The 23,538-nt window shown below is 37.6% G+C and overlaps 3 protein-coding genes across 6 annotated transcripts; all 3 read right to left on the reverse strand.

Annotated features, from left to right (window-relative positions):
• Positions 1-555: 555 nt before the first annotated feature.
• On the reverse strand, positions 556-4,763 carry LOC127441507 (olfactory receptor 2T11). The gene is made up of 3 exons (XM_051699022.1): positions 4,715-4,763; positions 3,387-4,425; positions 556-3,216 (listed from the first exon to the last, which is right to left on the reverse strand). Exons 1-2 carry the CDS (start codon positions 4,761-4,763, stop codon positions 3,398-3,400), a joined length of 1,077 nt encoding a protein of 358 aa, XP_051554982.1. The 3' UTR covers positions 556-3,216; positions 3,387-3,397.
• A 1,153-nt stretch (positions 4,764-5,916) lies between these two features.
• fbxo36b (F-box protein 36b) lies at positions 5,917-9,631 on the reverse strand. Its single transcript, XM_051698261.1, has 4 exons — positions 9,488-9,631; positions 7,133-7,241; positions 6,876-7,048; positions 5,917-6,239 (listed from the first exon to the last, which is right to left on the reverse strand). Exons 1-4 carry the CDS (start codon positions 9,608-9,610, stop codon positions 6,021-6,023), a joined length of 624 nt encoding a protein of 207 aa, XP_051554221.1. The 5' UTR covers positions 9,611-9,631; the 3' UTR covers positions 5,917-6,020.
• A 1,172-nt stretch (positions 9,632-10,803) lies between these two features.
• On the reverse strand, positions 10,804-22,994 carry agfg1b (ArfGAP with FG repeats 1b). 4 transcript variants are annotated; one of them, XM_051698758.1, is made up of 14 exons: positions 22,682-22,819; positions 19,011-19,081; positions 17,744-17,781; positions 16,377-16,470; positions 16,168-16,283; positions 15,915-16,059; positions 15,578-15,734; positions 14,993-15,109; positions 14,642-14,783; positions 13,312-13,385; positions 13,092-13,187; positions 12,828-12,980; positions 12,469-12,557; positions 10,804-11,640 (listed from the first exon to the last, which is right to left on the reverse strand). In XM_051698758.1, the coding sequence occupies exons 4-14, from the start codon at positions 16,428-16,430 to the stop codon at positions 11,581-11,583; spliced, it is 1,203 nt and encodes a 400-aa protein (XP_051554718.1). In that variant the 5' UTR covers positions 16,431-16,470; positions 17,744-17,781; positions 19,011-19,081; positions 22,682-22,819; the 3' UTR covers positions 10,804-11,580. The 4 variants fall into 4 exon arrangements, with proteins under 4 accessions (XP_051554718.1, XP_051554719.1, XP_051554715.1 ...); XM_051698759.1 differs by lacking the exon at positions 19,011-19,081 and having other exon boundaries at positions 22,682-22,808; XM_051698755.1 differs by lacking the exons at positions 17,744-17,781; positions 19,011-19,081 and having other exon boundaries at positions 22,682-22,994.
• Between the last annotated feature and the right edge of the window lie 544 nt (positions 22,995-23,538).

A 23,538-nucleotide genomic window follows, 5' to 3' on the forward strand; every position in this document is an offset into this window, starting at 1 on the left:
GGAATAGTTCACCCCAAAATGAAAATTCTCTCATCATTCACACTCATGTAATCCCAGTTGTGTATCACTTTCTTTCTTTTGCAGAACACAAGCAAAGATTTTTAGAAGAATATTTCAGCTCTGTAGGTCCTCACAATGCAAGTGAACGGTGACCAGAACTTTAAAGGTCCAAAAGGGACATAAAGGCAGTATAAAATATATCCATTACACTCCAGTGGTCTTCTGAAGTGATATGATAGGTGTGAGTAAGAAACAGATCAATATCCAAGTCCTTTTTTACTGTAAATCTACACTTTCCAGAAATGTGGAAGTGACTTTCACTTTCACATTCAGCCACCTACTGGTTGGGGCTGATAGGTGGAAATTGATAGTAAAAAAGGACTTGAATATTGATCTGTTTCTCACCCACACCTATCATATTGCTTCAGAAGACATGGATTAAACCACTGGACTCATATGGATAACTTTTATGCTGCCTTTATGTCCCTTTTGGACATTCAAAGTCCTGGTCACAGTTCACTTGCATTGTGAGAACCTACAGAGCTGAAATATTCTTTTAATTTTTTTAAATATGTGTCCTGCAGAAGAAAGAAAGCCATACACATCTGGGATGGCATGAGGGTGAGTAAATGAGGAGAATTTTCATTTTTGGGCGAACTGTCCCTTTAAGTACGGAACAAAAAGTTGAAAACATTAAACGATTCATTGTTTTAGCATTATGACATTTAAACTCTTTGACTATATAGACATTTGGTCAAAGCAGGAATTTACAGGGACTGGAATAAAATGTCAGCAAACAGAATGAGAAATGATGTGGGTCTTAAACAATTTATTACAATTTGATGTATACTATGACTATGTTATATGCAAAAGGTATATTATGTTCAAGGTAGATAATAAACAGTGTAAGTGCATGTTAATATACACAATACCGAAATGGGGGAGTATTACAGATTTTTACAGGGTGTGAAAATTCAGCTTGTATTGTGCTGTTGTTACTATGTACAAAACAAAGGCCAGTCACTTTCACAAGCAGAAGCGGATTTGATTGTTCATTGACCTTTTGTCAAATTAGGCACAGATTGTTTAGGCTTTATTAGCCATAAATTGTTTTGTCTGAAGGTGTTTATTATAATTATGTCTTGCCATGTTGGGGGAGAAATATCTGATTACTCAAAAGAATAAGGCAGTAACATTAGACAATCTTTTTTGGTTATGTCCACTCCCAGTAAGCATGTTAATCACAAAATTGACAAAGTGAGCTTGTACTAGGTAGATGCTCTATGGATTATTTTGACCCCTAAGGTAAACTTTTTTATGTATAGTATTGAAATCAAAATGTCCTTTGTCAATTTAAATCTGTAAATTGACCTTGTCTTAGTGATTAAAGACGCAAGCTTTAGGAAAAAGGCAAACAAAAGAAGGAATGAAAATGCATTTGAATAGGTAATTAATTTGCATATAAATAACCAAATGTATGTAATTTTGATCCTTTTACATATTTCACATACCGCACCAGATAAAACAAAAACAGTGAAAACATGCAACCAGATTGCAGACACAACATACTTTTGTATTAGCCCACATAGAACAATCTGTTCTCTGAAGTGAACAAAAAAAATTTATGTATTTAAATATGAACTCAGAGATGAATCTATGTGAAAAGAAATGTGCAGGAACAGTTCACCTATGACAAGAAAGGATTAAAGAAATATCTTAGCAGCACTCTATTCAAACACAACAAAATGATACACAACTTTAAACAGCTTGTCTACATAAATTCAAGTGAGACCACTTCAATTGCTGGCCATTAACAGTGCAGGTTAATAACTGCAAATTCCACAATTCTTTGCACATGTCTTGTTGATATAGGGGTATGATTCTCACTTTGGGTCCAAATCCTGAGAAAGCCTGATGTTTGTTGTTTACTTTACTCTATTAATGTGCACATGCAAATGACTGCAACTAGTAAATAGAGAAGATCAATTTAAAATCTGTCGTGCCAAGAGTTATTAATAAAACAAACATAAGAGGTTTGTTACCAACATTTTTGACAGGTTCTTAATAAACCAATCGAAAACCTTAAACTATTAAAGACTATTCAGATTAATTAATATGTACTGAATAGGAATATTAAATATCTAAAGGAAAAAACAGTTTTATTCAAAAGCATCTGACCATTCTAAGGCTTATCCATGAGAATTTTTTTTAGATAACCAAGTCCATATACAGTGCATTCATAAAGAATTCAGACCGCTTCATTTATTTTTTTTTTCATATTTTGTTATGTTGCAGCCTTATGCTAAAATGCTTTAAATTATTTTATTTTTTTTCATATCAATCTACTCTCCATACCCCAGCAAACCACAAAAATTCATTTAGATTTGTCCCTCCTTATCTTTAATGAAAGCAAAAATCTGGGATACAGTGATGCGCTTACAATGGACGTGAATGGGGTAGATCAGTAAACTTAAAAAAAAACTCAGTTTCAAAAGTATATCCACAAGACATAAACAATATGCATGCTAACATTATTTTAGTGTGATAAAACTAACACTTACTGTGTAAAGTTATGTCCAGGTGTGGCAGGGCGGAGGGTGGGGCCGGGCCGTGATGCTGCACACCCGGCCATTAATCAGGCTGATCAAGCCCTAGAGGGATAAAGGCAACTGGAGGCGGCAGTTCGAGAGAGAGAGAGAACTACAGGCAGCTGCCCTGTATGTGTTTGTGTTTGTGTCTTTTTGTTTTATTAAAAGATTATTTATATTGTCAAGCCGGTTCTCACCTCCTCCTTTCCCTTTTTACCCTGCCACACCAGGTTTACAATTTTGTTGCCATGATTACGTGACACCATAAGCCTTGTTATCCTGGTAAACGACGATTCAAACAACTTTACAGCTCAAAAAACACACAAGTTTTTATGGAAGAATTAATGTACGTGGTTTTATAAAATTATGAGCTTCACATTACTGCCTTTAAACCCTCCAAAAATTGGCCCCATTAACTTCCATTGTAAGTGCCTCTTTACAGGTACACAATTATGTACCCAAAATGAGTTAGAAGCTCTAACTAGAGGTAAAAAAGGGTCCCCTTGAGGGTACCATGTCCACATCAGTGACAGTTCTTCTAAGTTGTTTCTTCTGACAAACTTCAAGTTAAACACAGTTTTGTCTCTTCTCTCTACCTCCTCCGTAGATAGATAGAGATGCCTAATTTCTAAGGATTTCAAAATAACATTAACATTTTTGACAGTACAAAACAGTTAAGTGCTGAGACTCTCTTCACCAAGTACAACATAAGCATAGTATATCACTTCAGACTGATCAAACTGTGAATTCGGCAACAGTAGGTTGAAAGTTTTGCTGTTGAAATTGATCTGAGCTTACCGAAATTTGAATCACTGAATCTCCCCCTCCTCAACTTCTCGCTCTGTGATAATGGCAGATAAGGTGCTGGTGGCCAGGCTGGTAGACACATTTGTCTCTATACTGGCTCCGGTCCCTGCACTGGTTAATGTCCCAGTGCTGGTGTCATCCATGCTCCCTATTTGGCCACAGCTCCCACAGTTTCCCTGGATGCACGGCAGGAAACGCGGTATCTCCTTGTAAAGCTCTTTGCAGCGTAAGCCAAACACCACGGGACTCAGTGACTGTGCAAAGCTGAAGACAATATAAATAGCCATTGCCACAGCTATTGACTCCTGATGCCTGGAGATGATGATGGCAGAGGGCAGGATATGCAGGCTCATCTGCAGGCTGTGGATAAGAATGGTGCGCCGGCCCTTAGTATTGGAGCGTGTGAAATGGCCAGCGCGTCTGCCCTCCAGGTAAATTGCCACATAGCTTATGATGATGAGCAGAACCAGCAATGACAACACTACTAAAGCACTAACGATGCAAGCCGTGCCTTCCAAAGCCGTGGAGCACTCTGTATCCAGCCCAATCACGTATTCCCATGGGAAGTGCATACAAGCTAGGACAGTGAACACCACAGGGTTCAACAGGGCAAGGACACAAGCCACCAGCATGACCCAGCGGTGGAAGCACTGAACCAGCACTGGGTAACGCAGTGGCATGCAAATAGACAGACAGGTGCTCACAGACATCAGCGTGAGGGTGATCATCAAACCACGAGCCATTACTACATGCAGGTCAAAGAGAATCCAGCAGATAATTCGAGAGATTGGCCAGCGGAGGCTGCGCAAACCGTGCACTGCTGCACCAGTAACATTAAAGCCAGTTACACAGATGCAATGTTGACATAACAGGGCGTAGCGAGGGTTCTGACACAACTCTGGGGAGTGCCGCACTGTCACTATGATAAGGTAGGTGAAGAAACCAGTGACAATGAAAGCTCCAAAGTTGACATAGGCTTTCACGGTCTCTAAAAGCTTGCTGCCCTCAGCTAAAGTGGAGCTACTGTGCCCTGCAGAAAGAAAAATATTATAACACAAAAAATCTAAAGTTATATAAGGAATGATAATGAGTAAACAACATAACTGTACTTAACATAATTGAAAAAATTAAATGTATCCAACAAGCTTCTTATGGCAACAACGCATCTACTGGCACAGATGTCATTCTGTGTTCAAGAAAAATAAATCAGTAACAAGCTCTGAAAAGACTGCTAGATTAACAGCTGTAAAATTGCTGTAAATCCTGACGGTATATTGCAGTAAAGTAATTTTATGCCAAAAATGTAGATATTCACTCACCTGTTTGAAGCAGAAGAGCTAAATCCATCCTATCACTGGTATTAGTCATTGTTGATTTTTCACTTGTTTGATTCATAAATCGAATTCACATCTCAGCCCTCCTGCCTCTCTCTCAACTTGATTTAAACAAAAATAAATAGCTTTGTCTTTCAATACTCCCTCTGGTCTTACTCATGCTTATTCACATATGAAGAGCGCCTGAGTGATCCTCACCTGCAGCCAGTGGTGTAGTCACAGTTTCTCGGATTTCGAACATCCCCCAACACATGGTCTTTTCCTGTGCTGTCACACAAAGCTATGCAATAGAAGTATATTGAATGCATGCGTGTGATTTAAGCACATGCTTATAAATGACTTATAAATGAGAAATTTGGCACCTCCATGACCCAGCAGATGCAATGCTGTGGATATTTTTTACATGGTTGGTGTTTCCTGGTGTAATGATTGTTAAATCTAATGATGGAGTGGATTGTCATGGTAACATTGCTGTCTTTCAATGGAATCCAGCAATATAGATGAGTTGAGGATGAACCTATGTCTCTTTTTTATATACAGTATATATTTGAAACTATTTTCTCTTAAGCTACTACTAAACAATATTTTAATTTTCCTCACAAATGCACAGGACGAAGAGCCAGGGAATTAAAGTATACAATGTACTTTTATTATGGAACTGCGACATGTATTTTTATCAAACAAAACAGGACATCTACACATCCTTGCTAAGGAGTACCATCCCCCACAGCCAAATAGCAAACTTTAAATGTTTCACAAAATGTTTCTAAATTATAGGCGCAATTCACAAAAATTGGCATATGCACAGGACAATACTGTCAGAACTGAGGGAGTCTTGTTTGTACTCCTCAGTAAAGTCAAGAAAACCTGTCTTTCACATGCAGACATAATCTGTCTTTTAATATGTGTTTAAGGTAGCCGGAAAGAGTGCAATAAATATGCAAGAAAATCAGCTAAGATGAGCTTGTCTCACAAGTTGCAAGATGCAGGGGACAGTATCCTTTCACCTCAAAACTGGTTATTTTGGTTAAAAAAAACAAAACAAAAAAACATATATATATATATATATATATATATATATATATATATATATATATATATATAGATTTGAGTAAAAAAAAAAGTCCTAAGAAACAGAATTAAGCATAAATGCACATTCTATTCTTTTTATAGTGAACCTTCTCCAGTGGATGTAACAAGCAAAAATGGGCATCTGAAAAATAAACTTTAAATGAAGGCTCTGGCCAAGCAGATGTAAAAGAGCCTTGAAAAGGGTCTTCCAACTCGACCCTTACTCCAAATGTACTGAAAAGGAACTTGGCTCGTTTGTATCCTCACAGGGCTGATTCTTTCTCTGCTTCCGACGGCTAATCTGCATCTGCAGCTGCAGCTTGTTGGTGAAGAAAACGGTCCTCCAGCCAACCTCCTTAGCTAAATCCTCCAGTGTGGGAGTGACCGTTTCACTGTTCTTTCTCACTGTCTGCTCCCAGAACTCCTCAGACTTACAAAGCTGGAGATAAAAAAAAATATAAATCATAGAATCCAGGCACATAACATAAACCAGTGGCTCCAAAAAGTTTTTAGAGCCACATAACACCTAAGGTAATTTTTTGTAATATTCAGTCAGTCTCCCTCAAGTTTACACAGGTGTCAAAGCAGAGTAACCAGGTGTAGTTTATCACAATAACAATGGACATGCTCCACTAAGTTGATAGGACAACAAGAATGTGTCTAATTGTTTATTTTCATATAGTTTTGTCATTTTCCATTTTTAACCAACTGGGCCTAAGGTGATTTCCTGTAGATGTATGAAGTCAGTAACCACTGAAGAGTAACCACAGGTGCACAGTATATCAGTTGTTTTATCATGGTAACACTTTACAATAAAGATCTATTAGTTAACATTAGTTAATGCATTAGGTATCATGAACTAACAAGGAATAATATATTTTTACAGCATTTATTCATCTTGGTTAATGTTATCATCTACATTTTTTTATTAAAAGAAATTATTTATATGTCAAAAGTAAACCAAGATTGATAAATGCTGTAAAAATATTGATTATTGTTATTTCATGTTAACTAATGTAATTAACTAATGTCAATAACTACAACCTTACAGTGATGGGATTACAATAGGCCTTACCTCTCTAAACCTACGGCAGGTGCGTGAAAGGCCTGAAATGTCTTCAAGGTCCAGATGTGCCAAGATCTTGAAAAGTAAAGAGTTGGGCAGGCGCACGATGTAATCATAGTGGCCCTGGCATAATTTTTTGGAGTACTGCAAGATGTGAAGGCCAAATACCATGGCCACTTGACCTGGATGAGATCAGTCAGTTTGTGATTTGAATTTAGCAAGCAAGCACAATAACACCACATACTAATGTTCATTGATGAACCCACTTTGCAGGCGTTGGTCTTCTATGTAGTCTTCATGTGATTCTCTCAGTTGTCCTGGCTGTGTGTTCCTGCAGTCTGATCTCAAAGAAATCTTCCACCACCTCCAAATTACCTGAGAAGGTAGATTGTAACAATAATGATAATTCTACATTTGCATCAATTTTTTTGTTTGTGTACAGTAATCGTGGTATTATTTAAATCATATGAATCAAGCTTGTTTTCATGTGTGCATCTTAAATTCTTATTAAAGTTTAATGACTTAAGATAATGAATTAAGATCGCTGCACCATTTGCAGTGTGACGAAACGCAAAACAGCATATTAAGGCTCATTTTACTCTTAAATGCATTGGTGCTTTGCCAAACATTCTTTACAAACCTTGGGTCTTTTGCAACCCGGCATATATCTATCACAAATGGATCTACAAAATGCCCAGATAGTGTCAAATTTTCAAAACGTTTTCAAGACAATTATGAATTAAATAGAATGGAATATATTCTGAAATATTTTGATGTTTTATTTTATAAACCAAAGAGATGATGCCAAAAATATAGGATTCATTACTTCCACACTGAAATTTCATGAGATATAATAACACATAAGCTAGACATGGGCTACACATGTATTTTCTCAGGCACTTATTGAGTTTAAATAGACTTACATAATTTCAGTAGTACACCCAAATGACAACAGCCAATTCATACTGTTCATGTGTTACATTTGCTATAGTTTACTTCCACTTTGCTTTTTCATCAAATAGCAATGACAAATGTAAATCAAGTCAATCACTGAAACATCAGCACCACCATGAGTAAGAAATAGCATGTATAAAATGTGTGTGTGTGTGTGTGTGTGTGTACATGCATATGGGATAATGAAAATTCACCATTTATCACACAGAAAATCAGCGTGATATAGTAGTCATTTGTATGAATATAGTACTCATTTCTCTTGTAATAAACAAAGAAATAGATATCCTGTGATAGTAAACTTACATAAATATGAAACAATCATACAAATATTATTTATGGAAGCTAATCCCTGCTGGAATATCCATTTTAAGCTGGTAGCTGTGTTTTGGAACATGGTAGCTGGTATTTAGCTGGTCCAAGCTGGTCATAAGCTGGTCCAAGCTGGTCTTTAGCTGGTCCAAGATAGTCATAAAATGGTCCAATCTGGTAATTCGCTGATCCAAGCTGGTCTTTAGCTGGTCCAAGATGATCATGAGCTGGTCCAAGTTGGTCTTTAGCTGGTCATGAGCTGGTCATGAGCTGGTCCAAGATAGTCATAAAATGGTCCAATCTGGTAATTCACTGATCCAAGCTGATCTTTAGCTGGTCCGAGCTGGTCGTGAGCTGGTCCAAGCTGGTCTTTAGCTGGTCATGAGCTGGTCCAAGCTGGTCTTTAGCTGGTCACGAGCTGGTCCAAGTTGGTCTTTAGCTGGTCATGAGCTGGTCCAAGTTGGTCTTTAGCTGGTCATGAGCTGGTCCAAGCTGGTCTTTAGCTGGTCTAAGATAGTCATAAGCTGGTCCAAGCTGATCTTTAGCTGGTCCAAGCTGGTCATGAGCTGGTCCAAGTTGGTCTTTAGCTGGTCATGAGCTGGTCCAAGCTGGTCATGAGCTGGTCCAAGATAATCATAAAATGGTCCAATCTGGTAATTTGCTGATCCAAGCTGGTCCAAGCTGGTCGTGAGCTGGTCCAAGTTGGTTTTTAGCTGGTCCAAGCTGGTCATAAGCTGGTCCAAGCTGGTCATGAGCTGGTCCAAGTTGGTCTTTAGCTAGTCCAGCTGGTCATGAGCTGATCCAAGCTGGTCTTTAGCTGGTCCAAGATAGTCATAAACTAGTCCAATCTGGTCATTCGCTGGTCCAAGCTAGTCATAAGCTGGTCCAAATTGGTCTTTAGCTGGTCCAATCTGTTCATTCGCTGATCCAAGCTGGTCTTTAGCTGGTCCCAGCTACCAGCTTGTCATACCAGCTCAAGGTGGACCAGCTACCATGTTCCATAACACAGCTACCAGTCTGAGCTGGATTTTCCAAGCTAAAAGCAACTAAAAAGCTGTGGGCACAACTCCAAAAAAAAAAATTGGGTCCCATTAAAGGGTTAAATGAGTACTGTATACATTACTAGGTTAATTCAAGCTGTTTAGTAACCAAAATGGAATATACTCTGGAAAATGTACTGTAATTCAAGTTAAAAGTTAAAGTTATCGCATAAGGAAGTGCCCTAACCCTGTATCTCAGTAATTAAACTGTAAATCAAGAGGAGTGGAGAGACACGCTAGCCGACTTCAAATAAACACACACATATTGCTGCAAGTGCAACATTTCATCAAGTTTAACTATTGAAAACCTCGGCTAACCTCAGACGGTCTTATTTCAAAGTGGAAATAGTCCTTAATGGGTGCAGGACCCTGTCCACTGATTTCAAAGAGAGTTTCTCCCAGCAAACTCGCCATTCCCGGACGCCGCTGACACGTTACCATGACAACAGAGCTCCACGGTCTGCGTCATCAGCTCTAGAGCGAGACACAGCTCGATTTAACACTCGGCCATGGTTAGATTTAGATAATACGCTTGCTCAGTAGTTATTGGATGTCCTAAAAAATAGAACACTTTCCTATATTAGGCGAATATCAGTGCCTTCACGCAAACTGTCGCAAGGTTGGCTTGTGCGTGTCACAGTAGCTAATGGTGAAAATATTGCAGGGTCGCACGCCAACGGGAATGCTTTTGCTCGCGCCTCATAATTGCATGAATATGTCCAGTTGTAATATTACTACGGGGTCTGCTCATCGGTCTTTACTTACCAGTTACACACACTGTTATTAAAAGACGACGAGATGCCTGTTAGTTAATTTATTAGCTTTTTTCTTTAAGAAACATCCAGTAACCACCAGGTGTAACAGAATTACTGTATTATTGTCCGAGCAAAAGTCCAAAATTATTTATATAGTCTTTGATAACAATAATTATCATGGGTCTGCCATACGTGGCAAATTAATCAGACTGAAATGCACGCAGGCAAATACACACAAACAAAAATAAATAGTGTGACCTTACACACGTGGGTATCTTCACAATGTCTCTGGTGAAAGTAAAATGGATGAACTTAACAAATTGTACTCTGTATGCTAGATAACATTACTTCATGCTTTCCGTGTACCGCAATGGGGGACACATGTAGCAGAATTTAACCTCATTTAACAATGAATTCATTTGCAAATAAGAAACCTTGGATTTGTGTAGGATCAGTAAATGTGCTTATTATGTTCTTCTAAATACTTCAAAAGCTAAACAGATGCTTTAATTATAGAAAGCTTTTTTCGCTATTAAAGAACATTAATTGTTGACATCTAATGCAAGTATTATAAGGGCTCTCAGTAACTGATGAGCACTAAAGACAAAAGTTAGGTGTCATTCAGCTTAAATCGGATCATCTGTTAACATACGCTCCAATAAATAGAATGAATGCTTTGATTTTTAGTGCCGCAAATGTTTTCTTTCCTTTTATGTTCCTACTGAAAAATAATTTCTTAAGTTACATTATACTGTCTTTATAGGTGTATAATTTTAACATTGTGAGAACTAAACTAGCACACTCAACTAACTAACTAATAACCCTTGCACTACCCACTCAATGAAGTTAATAAGAAAACAAACAAACATACACATGTAACACAGTAGTTAAAAATCATTTAATATTTTATACATATATTTATATATGTACACATTAACTTGTATACATGTATTGGTAACTTTTGATGTGGTCAAAAATCCATTGATGGACAACACTGCAGGTCAGACCTGCCATTTTTCAAGGTGCACCTATAGACCCCGAAGGCAGATAATAGAAATAAATCTCTACCATTTATTTCAACTCAGTCCTTTTGTGCTGTAGACACCTGTTTTTCCTACATACCCTCTTGTGCTGAGCTCCTCTGCCCTTTCAAAATCAAACCAAGTTTTCCTTGCCTCCTTGATGTATATTCCTTACAATGGGTTTTTTCACCCTTACAGAACAAAACATTTCTGCAAGAGCAGGTGCTAAGGACAAACTTAGTTGTTTGGACAGCTAATCATAGCATCCTTAGACACCATTTTGTTCTGCGGTTCTCTTTGTGAATAACTCATGTTTTTAAAAGGATTACAAATGCTGATATGCACAAGGAGCTTACTTTCTAGGCATAAAACTTAACTTATTGAGTCAAAGGCATAAACGACAAAGGACAATTGTGGAGTTTTGCTTCAATTCCAACAACATTTGTCCAGAATACACAGATGGGTGGGGGAGCCCAGCATGTGCAGACCCATAGCACTTTCTCTAGAAATGTCAAAGACTCAGTGCAGTGAATTTAAAATCTGAACACGTTCAGATTCTTGAAGACAATGTTTTAGAGCATTGGTGATGCGGAATGTGTACATGACACTGCGGAGATGTGGCATAAAAAGCACTCTAGAGGAAGGGGTTGGTAGAGGAACCTCCTGTGGAGTACGGTCCTGCTGGGCCTCCACCCTGAAAAGAAGACAATGTAAGGATCAATACAGATTACTAATTGTTATTAATGGTTTAATGCATAATTCTTGCCTCCCTGAAACTTAGCTCTAAGGGCACATTAGAAGTACTGTTACCATTAAAAGGCAATCCTGTTAAATTGAAAGTAATTTAAATGATGGTGATTGTGGAGAAGTAGACTTGAGAATGCAATAAACTTTCATGTGCATTTCTTCACTGATCATTGTGCTGCACTCACTGATTGCACTGCATCATTTTATTTCTGTATTCTTTTTCTGTTTTATCCATTTTTAATCAGTTTTACTTTTTTGAATGTATTTTATTTCTTTTATTCTTATTTTGAATTGCCATTGTGTATGAAATGTGCTATATAAATAAACTTGCCTTTCCTTTAATGCAACATAATAAGACCAGTAACCAGATGTTAAACTATTCAGACTGCCATTAAGCCAACTGGAATGTGACATTCATTATTGTTCCATGTGACTGATGTTTTCAAAATGATAACACAAATAATAATTCACTGAAGTGTGTAATTTTATCGATGTGAAAATATTTGATTCTCTTCTAGCTTAATATGCAGAATTAACCAAAATAAGCCATTTGTAGGCTGAATTCCCCAAAAAGTGTGCTATTAAAATATCCAGACACATGAAGTGAGTTTGGGGCTGGACTATCTGTAATTGCATTTGGTGACGCTAGTGGCAGAGAAATGACACACTTCAGCAGCTATTACGTTTAGGTACAGACAGACATTCAAAGTAATAAATGCATAACTTTAACATCCTTCATACTTGATATTTATTTTCAAGCCATTGGTTTGCTTACCATGAATGGGTTGCTAGAGATCCCAGGTCCTGTGACCACCTGACCATAGCTGCCCATAGGTTTGGCCTGTCCATAGGAAGGAAAACCACCTGAAAAGGGCCACGAAAGGACAAAAGCCATGGAGCTGGTGTGTTATATTAACAGCCATTAAATATTGAACTCATTGCCAAAAAAACGGAACCTGCTACTCCGACACATGCAACATCAAAAGTCACATCAAAGCATAAAGCACAAGAGTTGATAAAAAAAGGAAAAAAAACAGCCTTCCTCATGACTTAATATTATGCACACAAGAAGGCATAAGCCACTGGGGTTTTGGGCCACCTTACACTCACAAACACACATATAGTCTCACATACCATTGGGCTGTTGGTGGTAGGCTGCAGGTGGGGGAAAAGGACCTTGGCCAGGGAATTGCTGCTGGAAGGTCCCACTAAAACTGGTTGGCAGGCAGTAACTTGTTGTGTTCCCAAAGCCAGCTGGCATGCTCATGGAGCCAGTGCCAAATGAGGCTGGTGTAAATAAAAGGGAGACCAGAGGAGGAGTAGCATGTTTCATCTGCTCATTCCTTAAATGGACAGACACAAAGCGAGCATGCTGATCTGACGGAGGCTAGATTTTACCTGTGGCTGAAGCTCTTCCGTTGGTTTGGAATGGATTTGTTGACATTGGCTCCTGAACCATCCCAGCAGCTACAAATGGGTTTGTGGAAGGAGCAGCTGGACAGTTAAAAAAAGTGTCGAGTCAATTTGTGTAAAAAATATGTAAAAAAAAAATAAAATAAAAAAAAACAACAACAAAAAAAATTAAACTGAAGACACTTAAAAGTGCTGTGACTTCCACCTGCAAAACCCTGTTGCATGTTTGGTACTCCTGGCTGAGTTGGAGCAGATCCTGGCACAGGTCCAAACACGTTTCTGCATTCCCAATTAATGCATGAACACACAAAAAGATGAACACACAAATAAAGATTCAAGGGATAGTTTACCCAAAAATTAAAATTCTCTCATCATCTACTCACCCTCATGCCATCCCAGATGTGTGACTTTATTCGTTCTGAAGAACAAAAATTAAGATTTTTAATAGAATATCTCCGCTCTGTAGGTCCATAAAATGCACGTGAATGGCAACCAAAACTTTGAAGCTCCAAAAAGCACATAAAATTAGTTTTGAGTGAGAAGACCAAAGTACAGATCTTTTTTCACTGTACATCTTGCCTTTACAATCTCTAAGCATGATCATGATTTCAAGCTAGATTACACTTCCTAGCACTTGATGCATGCGCAGAGTGCTAGATGATAGAAGTAATCCATATGACTTCAGTGTTTAAATCCAAATCTTCAGAAACTATATTATAGGTGTGATTGAGAAACAGATTCAAATTTAAGTCCTTTTTTTACTCTAAATCTCCACTTTCACTTTACATCTGAAAGTCACATGTGGTGCCTGTTTAGTTTCACTTTCACATCTGAAAGTTAAAGTGGAGATTTAGGTAATAAAAAAAAAAAAAAAAAAGGACTTAAATATTGTTCTGTTTCTCACCCACACCTATTACATTGCTAAAGAAGATATGGATTTATACACTGAAGTCATATGGACTACTTTTATGTTTCCTTAATGTGATTTTTAGAGCTACAAATGGTCTGATCACCATTCACTTGCATTGTATGGACCTACCTAAAAATCTTAGTTTGTGTTCTGCTGAAGAAAGAAAGTCATACACATCTGGGATGGCATGAGGGTGAGTAAATGATGAGAGAATTTTCATTTTTGGGTGAACTATCCCTATAAGTACCACTTACAGAAATTAGCAGTAGAAAAATGCGTGGCTGCCTTGACAGCTTCTAAAACAATACATTTTTAAAGTTTGGTTTGAGCTAGATATTCACTTTTTATAAATCTGCCATTATTATTTTTTATAGAACGAGATACTTGAGCCAGGTTCCACAATGCTTCACCATGAACAATTCTTAACCGATCAACTGCTATTGATTTTGTAACTTTTTTTTTTTTTGTCATGATTCATTTTTGTATTTCTTACATTTTCTGCATGTTTTGTCCTTGTGTTTTGAAAATGTAACGTAATTTGCAAAAAGGTCTGAAAAGCATATGTGCTGTTGCATGTTGCAGAGACCTCTCTGCACTGTACATAGGGACTAAAGTGTCTGCTCACCCTTGTGGACCTCCGCTTGAGACTGAGGAACTGAGAACACTGTCAAGCTCAGCCAGAGCAGCGTAACGGTCCTCTCTTGAAGAACTGCTCTGAGGTGGGGTAGGAGCCATACCAGGTAGTGGAGGAACTGACATGCCTCCTCCTATAGAAATTATTCCTTACTTATTGCTTTAGCAAAAGCATAACCTTCCTAAAATGATCGGTAACAGTAATAACACTGGCTGTTTTATATAAACACACATTACATAAAATTCACACTGTGTTGACATTTAGCAGCAATGACAGGACATGGAACATAAGGGTGATGGAACAAACACACAATGGATGGCTTCATGGGGCAGGGTGTGGTACCTGTAAGGGGTTGCTGAATGGAAGGCTTTGAAGGGGGTGATATGCCAAAATGTGAAGGTACACTGGCATTTCCAAAGGAATCAAAGTTGGCAAAGTCTGTAGTTGAATTATTTAGTGCTACAGATGGCACAGGATGAACAAAGTTTGTTAATGAACATGACTGATGAGGACAATTCAAGTGACTGTCTGAAATCATGATACGGTGGACATAAAGTCAGGTGAACAAAAACTCAACACTGAGCGTTCAAGGCTTGTTGGACTGACAGTGATCATGTAAACACAAATAGCTCTAGAGCCAGGGGTTTCAACCAGGGGGTCCATTTACAGGATTTTCTTTAAAAATATATTTTAAAACATTATATAAATTTGAACATTTATTTAGAAATGTGGTAGATCAATGATCTATTAAACATTACAGAAGGTAACTATGCAGCTTTTTTATACTGGGGATCCCTGAGATGGCTGAGAGTCTGGATGAGGAGTCGCTGGGTCTGTAAAAGTTGAAAACCCATGCTGTAGAGTACTAGTTTTAGTACCTACTGTACAGTAAGGTTTTTTTTGGAGCTAAGTGCACAAACAAGTTACCTGATGGCCTGGTAAAATTTGTAAAATTAGCAAAGTTCGAGGAGCCGCTAGTTTGAGCTGAAGGGGCAGAAAAAATATCTCCACCCAAATCAGACAGGAGGTCAAACTTCTTCTCCTGGCCTGCAGACTGGGCCTGAATACGACTGCTCACTGGTGACTGTGTGAGGAAAAACAAGGGTAAGAAATAAAGAGGAACACAAATGCAGAAGATTTCAGGTACAGAATATGCAGAAAACTGTGGCACAACCTGGTATTAGTGAGAAGAACGAACGGTTTTGAGATACAGAGTAAAAGCACAACGTAGATCTGGTTATGGAAGACCTTGGTGCGATGTTACCTGGTTACATGGAGTCTTGGTGAGATGCAAGGTTTTGAGGGGCTGGGGAAGAACCTCTGGGGTACTACTGGTACTGCTAGCAGATGAACCAGATATTGAGGCCTGAACCGAGGCTATCACCTTCGCCTGCTCTGGGGGAACGTACCTGCAAAACACAGTAACATAATAAAAACACTACAAAAGTAACAACTACCTGCTGAAATTATTACCTGAAAAGATCTAAAGGTGGACCTGACCGCAAATGGCTCCTTACCATCTTTTCTTCTCATATTTCTCCTGTAGAAACTCTTTGACTTTCTGGGGTTCGCGAAAGTCTGGGATCACAGAGCTCTTATCATCATATAACCCAAGCCAGATGTGTTTGCAGGCCTGAATACACACACACACAAAAAGAGACTACTCAGAGAGAGACCTCAATATGCTCATCCAGTATATTGTGATGAGCCTATATTAAAGTAGTACCTCATTGCTGTGTTTCTGTAAGAACTCGATTTCCTGTTGGGTGAAAGTTGTCATAGAGATGGACTTCACTCTGTGTGGAGGGTTGAGCCCTCGTCTGAAACACAAATGAAAGCAAATGTAACATTTTCACTGAAAGATGAGAAGCACTGTCATCATAACTAAAGTAAACATCAAAGAATGTTCATTGCATAGACAAGGTTAAAGTAATAGTTCACCTCAAAATAAAAATTATCTTCATTTACTCACCTTCATGCCATTCCAGATGTGTATGACTTTTTCCCCCTCTGCAGAACACAAATTAATATTTTTCGAAGAATATCTCAGCTCTGTAGGTTCATACAATGCAAATGAATGGCAGCCAAAACTTTGAAGCTCCAAAAAGCATATAAAGGCAGCATAAAAGTAATCCACAAGATTCCAGTAGTTTTATCAATGTCTTCTGAAGCGATCTAACAGATTTGTGTGAGAACAGATTAAAATGTATCTCCTTTTTCACTGAACATCTTGTCATTGCAGTCTCTAGGCACAATCATGATTTCAAGCTTGATTATACTTCCTAGCACTTGACACATGCTCAGAGCGCGATATGGTGCTAAGAAGTGTAATCAAGCCTGAAATTACAATCACCAAGGAGACTGCTGTTGAAACAATTTATAGTGAAAAAGGAGGTACATTTTGGTCTATTCTCACCCAAAAACCATTGGATGGCTTCAGAAGACACCGATTAAACCACTGGAGTCCTATGGATTACTTTTATGCTGCCTTTATGTGCTTTTTGGAGCTATACAATTTTGAACACCATTAACTTGTAAGGACCTGCAGAGCTGAAATATTATTCTAAATATCTTTGTTTGTGTTCTGCAGAAGAAAGAAAGTCATACACATCTGGGATGGCATGAGGGTGAGTAAATGATGAGAATTGTATTTTCTGGGTGAACTATCCCTTTAAATTACGTCCTGTACGTTGCATTATTATTTTGCTATACAGTAATATATACATCCTTGTCATATATAAAAATGCTGTTCTGTTCTATTCTACTCCATTCTTAAAGGACATTAAGGCATGATTTTCTGTGAAGCTGCTTTGAAACAATGAGTACTGTGAGATGTGCTATTATACAAAGAAAAATATTCCAATCTATTCTGCAGAGACAAGTGAGATCAGAGATCCCTGATGGTTCTGTTCTACCAGACTTGCATTTTGCATAATCTTTTGTATTTATAAGCAGTTGTAATGTTTGGACATGGGTGTGTCACAGGTTTATAGAGAACTTTATGAACACATACTTAATACAGCCCTTGTTATGGATCAACTGGGGATCATGTTAGCTGGGGATGTGTGCATGCATGTGAATAATTTCACTTGCCTTTTTAGCAGATTCGTTCAATGTGAATTTCCAAGGAGCTGAGAAAAGATGTTTTTCACATTGTAAAAAACTGAGTTGTTTCTTTGATGCCTGTTCTAATGAATTTGACCCGGGTTCAAATCCAGGTCAGACAGGATGCATTTGTAGCTTTGCTGCAGATTTTGATGTATTTTTTAACATAAATAATGAAAACAATTTTGTAAAACACACATACAATAAACTTATTGAATTGTTTTAAATAAATCAATCAAACTGAATCTGACAGTGAGTAATAACAGTATAATCTATTGAATTTTCAGAGAATGCTTGAATTACTAATAAAAAAATAAATATACAAACTATATTTTCCATACATAGTTAAGAGGCTTTTTAAAATTGTCAAACCAATTTAAGATTTAAGATGCCCAACAAATAAATTCATTACATTTCTGAAGAACTTTCTCATGCTTTCACAGTTTATCATCACTCACTGGTCAATTTGTCCTTTGCACGTGCTCTCCACAAAAAAAAAAAAAAAAAAAAAAAAAAACGCCGTTCTAAAAGATCATATTTTGGCAGTGTCATGGGTAGTTATAAACATACGAAACTGTCCTGCACATAACCTTTGAAAAGTAAAGGATGCTGTTATTCACCTTATTCAGCCCCGCCCCTTTTCTACGATCCACTCATTTTGTCATTAACTTCCTGTTTGTATTGAAGCTACTGAGAAGAGCCGATCAAAATGGTATACATGTGGGAGCACATAAAGTATTTTTCCCCAAGAGTTGATGGTGAGTCTACAACACCCCTTTACTACGTGAAAATGCTAGTGAGGTGTTTTTTCTGCCACTCTAAATGTTCAGACAGCTATGACACACTGCACTTTTTCATAATACAAACATTTAATTGTTATACGTGTAATTCTGCTTGATTTTTAGGTTTCAACTTGTTAATAATTTGTGTTAAAATGTGTAGTTGATATGAAATTTCCAACAGTGACAGCTCATTACACATGCAAGTCCAATATTAAATACAATTACAACTGTACTTTTTAAAATTGTCACCCTACATTTTTTAGAGGCTTAAATGTGTTTAAAATGGTTGTAAATGGAATATAAAATAAAACATACACTTTCTCATGTGTGTGTGCAAAAATATAGTATTAGCACCTTCACAGCTGTAAAGTTGGACATGTTTTGAGAACTGTAGAAAATTATGTTTATTTTAAAGCATATATTGAGTCTAGTCAGAACCTGAAGAGTTTGTTGTACCGAGATTATGTACTTACTGCAGATCCAGGAGAGGTCCAGACAGCAGGATGCTCGTGTATTACTGGACTCAGGCGATGAGACTGTCATGCTGCCATTTTTCGGATAAAATACAATTATTTTGTGGGAGATGACTGTGTAGTAAGCTCAATCTAACTTTATAACTGTTAGTTTACATACATAATATCCATATCTAAATGCTATACATTAAATGTTTTAGTGTTGACTGAACAACTGATCCTGTTGGTAGACTGAATTTATTGTTCTTGTGTAGTAAATAACGATGTATTAGCAGCCACACAATAAACTGTACCGTAACAAAAGAACTACATGCAATACAAATAAACATTTACTTGGACATACATAGTAAACATTGTACACAAAAGTTCAATGTTCTCTGTAAAGCAACTATAAAACAGTATGTATTATTAAAAGCACTAGCTGTGGGGGCCTGGGTAGCTCAGCGAGTATTGACGCTGTCTACCAACCCTGGAGTCGCGAGTTTGAATCCAGGGCGTGCTGAGTGACTCCAGCCAGGTCTCCTAAGCAACCAATTGGCACGGTTGCTAGGGAGGGTACAGTCACATGGGGTAACCTCCTGGTGGTCACTATAATGTGGCTCGCTCTTGGTGGGGCGCGTGGATGCTGCGGAGATTAGCGTGAAGCCTCCACACGTGCTATGTCTCCGCGGTAACGCGCTCAACAAGCCACGTGATAAGATGCGCGGATTGACGGTCTCAGATGCAGAGGCAACTGAGATTCGTCCTCCGCCACCCGGATTGGGGCGAATCACTACGCCACCACAAGGACTTAGAGCGCATTGGGCATTCCAAATTGGGGAGAAAAAAGAAAAAAAAGCACTAGCTGTACAAATACATTTAACTGATAATTAATTAATGTCCAAACTGTTTTCCAAATCACCTTTTCCCCTTAAGGGAAGACAAGCACATTCTGCAAAGACACTCAAAAGAAAGTGAATTGCAGGCAGGAAATATGCAGGGCAGAGGAATATCAGAATACAGTTCATTTCAAATTTGATAAAATTACTGTACATGTCTCATCTAATAATTATGGTCTTTCACTGTATAATTTATCCATTTAGCATCACAGCAGGAAAACAACTGAAAACACAGTCTCTAATCACAGACAGTTCAGGAAAAACACTGTTCCTTTTTATACTCCGTAATAATGCCATTTCAGAACATTTGAAGCATTCACACAAAAAAGATGCTAAATAGAAATGAACAAACTCTCAAAATTTCTAATGAACTTTCAGCACATGTACACACACCTGTTAGAACAATAATGCTATCGTTTATATGTAATTAATTGCGCTCCGTTTCTGGACGTCTATCGTAGCCGGACCTTAACGGTGGATAATACAAGTAATCCCCACTGTTTACTTCTTGCCAATAAAGTGAAAAGAGCACACAAAAAATTATTCCAAATGTTTTTCAAACAAATGTTCCTAAGTCAATCCTTCTGTAGGCAGCGATGGAAGAAGCAGCATCTGGGACTGGAGCGCTGTGCTTTGCAAGTGGTTTCTGATCATAACATTGCTGTTTTAGACAAAACTTTAGTTTCGCTTGATTATCAGGATAACCATTAACTGCACACATTGTCCGGTAAATTTTTAAGACATCTTACAACATTTAAAAAGCAAGAATCTAAACGCAACTTCGCTAGCTAATTACACTGTCATCAACACCATAGAACTGGTAGAATGGAGGTTGCGAGACAAAATTTTCAAGATGGCTGCACGCTAGTTTCTCTGGCACATAAGATGAATAACAATTTAAATAAAAATACAAATGATTACAGGAGATTTGAACCCAGGTCAATATGCATGGTTAGCAGACACACAACCGCAAGACCAACAAGCCTAATAATTAAAAGAGAACAGTAATTTTATCAAACTATTATTTTTCCTAAATAAACAAAAGTAATTTAAGTGTATAGGCCAATTATTAACATTTCAGCCTATGATGCTTTAATTTTGCAAATAAAATAATTACACTTGCGATTTACTGCTCTAACAAGTGTAATTGCCAGTTTCCATTCGAACTAATATCCCACGTTAACATGGGAAACCATTAAAATTGCTCTTAAACTGTGTCAAATTCATTGGAACAGACATCAATGAAATAAAGCGGGTTTATAATTTTACCAAAAAATTTTTATAATGTGCAAAACGTCTTTTCTTTGCTCCTTGGCAATTCACATTGAACAAATCAAAATAAAATTAACGCACATCCCCAGTTAAACCATAACACCCTCAACTTGCTTTAAAGGATAGCGAAAACAATACTAAACCGCACCAATCTCACACTGATATGTTTAACCCTTGTGCGTCAATATAAAAAGTTACTCAGAGGTCCACAGAGGACAAAAATGTCCACGTCAAAGAACTGCCATAATAAGATTATATATTAATATTATTTCCCACTTTCAATTAGTTAATTTATTTTTTAAACCAACATCAGTCCTGATCATTACTACCAAATATTTATTCTTTTTCAGGATTTTAACCCTTTCAATGCCAATGTTTATATAATTCCACTGTTGTGTTTAATGAAAACAAACAAACAAACAAAAAAAATAAAATAAAACCCACAAAAAAGGAATTATTTTCCATATACTAAATGCTAAGGGGGGGGGGATTTATTCCAGACTGTAGTTTGGGATAGGTCAATGATTAGCAACAACATTGATTTGAAGCATTATTATTTTTTGTGCAGTGTCAGATTAAAAAACTAAAAAAAAACACACACACACACACACACACACACACAAAAAAAACACTTAGGACCTTAGAGTTCAAAAATGTCCATGTCAAAAAACTGCCATAAAAATATTATATATTAATATTATTTTCCACTTTCACTGACATTTTTTTAACCAATATCAGTCATGATCATAACTACTAAATATTCATTCATTTTCAGGATTTTAACTCTTTAAATACCAGTTTGTTTGCATAATGCCACTATTGTTTTTTAAACAAACACACACACACACACACACATTTCTCAATACACACATACAAAACACACTCTGACATCTATACCAACACACCCACACAATTTTAGCAGCATCATTTATTCAACTGGCCTGCAGTGCTCTATAATACAGCAAATAGGAAAAAAGCATGTATTTGCTCCATAGGCTAAACATGAGAAAAATTGCACCATCTCGTGGAAAATATTTTTGTTTTTTTATTTTGAAGCCAGGGCTCTGGAATGAAAGCATAATATCATAGAATTCATAATTTTATGCTTTAATGGCACTGGGATCAAATATTGCAGTTTTAATGGGTTTCAATGGGGACATTTTTGTCCTTAAGGTCCTGAGTGTAACTATTTTGTGTACACAGTGTATTATAGATGTATTATAGGAACTGAGATTTAAATATCAAAATCCACCCAAAAATGCACACCTTCGTCAAAATGTAAGCCTTTCGCACTAACACAGCCAAAATGATCGACAAAAAAAAAAAAAAAAAATGGAAAATATTTTTGTGGAAGCTGATGTTATGATTATGTTAGAGAGGCAGCTGGGACAGATTCTGCAGATGTTCTCTCAGATGGGAGGGGTTATTAAGCGTCTGCCAGTACAGACTCTCGCTACACGGGGAAAAACAACAACATCTACCATCTGTGTGAATGCGAGGACCCTGTGTTTATACACTTACAGTATTCCGGAACAGGTGGTACACACAAACGAGCCCACTGTCATGTTGGCGTAGGTCGGGCCGCGCTGGTCGCAATCAAAGCATTTCCTATTGGGAGGAAGGCTGGTCATCTCCCGAAGCATCTTCAGGTGTTTCTCCTCCTGTTTTCGCTTGGCACTCGCCGCCATCACTAAATAATAAAGAGGTCGACTCTAGTGCAGGTAGAGCTGTTAGTTGTGGCTTAATCTAGTGCATAAACACGCCCGGTTGCACTGGAAACCCGTTCCCCATAGGAATGCCAGGAATAGCCATGAACGGCCGGTTCCTCGCTGCACTGAATAAAATGGGGCGCTGTAGTCTGGGAATGTGAATACTGCCACCTGCTGCACCGGAGAGAGCCACGCTATTACTGAGACGTCAGAGAATCAGAGTGAGCTTTTCTGCCAAACATGCTTACACACACACAAGGAATTTGTCATGGTTACAGAAGCTTCCAGTGCAAGAGAATGCAACATATATACATACATACAACATATACATTTAAACATATATACATATAGTGACATATATATATATATACATATATATATATATACAGTAGCGCAATAATGTTGTTAGAATATTTTATATACAGATATACAGTAATGTATGTAATGTATTGATGAAGAGGTAGGATATGTTAAAGAATATAAATTAAATATGGATATAAGTAGGAATGGATGGATTGAATTTTGCACATGGTTGTATTAACAAAAGGAAAGTATTTGGGGGCAGTTTTAACTGTTCATGAGGTGGATGGCCTGAGGGAAAAAACTGTTCTTGTGCCTAGCTATTCAAGTGCTCAGTGCTCTGTAGCGCCAGGCCAGAGGGCAACAGTT

Source organism: Myxocyprinus asiaticus, chromosome 5 (assembly GCF_019703515.2).
Source record: "Myxocyprinus asiaticus isolate MX2 ecotype Aquarium Trade chromosome 5, UBuf_Myxa_2, whole genome shotgun sequence".
Lineage (NCBI taxonomy): Eukaryota > Metazoa > Chordata > Actinopteri > Cypriniformes > Catostomidae > Myxocyprinus > Myxocyprinus asiaticus.

Excerpts from the sequence above, each read along its gene's own strand:
- LOC127441507 (XM_051699022.1), bottom strand. The coding sequence starts at position 4,763 with ATGACTAATACCAGTGATAGGATGGATTTAGCTCTTCTGCTTCAAACA. Across the intron at positions 4,426-4,714 it reads AGCTCTTCTGCTTCAAACAG|GGCACAGTAGCTCCACTTTA; the intron begins GTGAGTGAATAT and ends TTCTTTCTGCAG.
- fbxo36b (XM_051698261.1), bottom strand. The coding sequence starts at position 9,610 with ATGGTAACGTGTCAGCGGCGTCCGGGAATGGCGAGTTTGCTGGGAGAA. Across the intron at positions 7,049-7,132 it reads AGAAGACCAACGCCTGCAAA|GTCAAGTGGCCATGGTATTT; the intron begins GTGGGTTCATCA and ends GATCTCATCCAG. Across the intron at positions 6,240-6,875 it reads CCTGCCGTAGGTTTAGAGAG|CTTTGTAAGTCTGAGGAGTT; the intron begins GTAAGGCCTATT and ends TTTTATCTCCAG.
- agfg1b (XM_051698755.1), bottom strand. The coding sequence starts at position 22,848 with ATGGCGGCGAGTGCCAAGCGAAAACAGGAGGAGAAACACCTGAAGATG. Across the intron at positions 13,386-14,641 it reads TCAAGCGGAGGTCCACAAGG|AAACGTGTTTGGACCTGTGC; the intron begins GTGAGCAGACAC and ends TTGGGAATGCAG. Across the intron at positions 12,981-13,091 it reads CGGAAGAGCTTCAGCCACAG|CCTCATTTGGCACTGGCTCC; the intron begins GTAAAATCTAGC and ends TATTTACACCAG.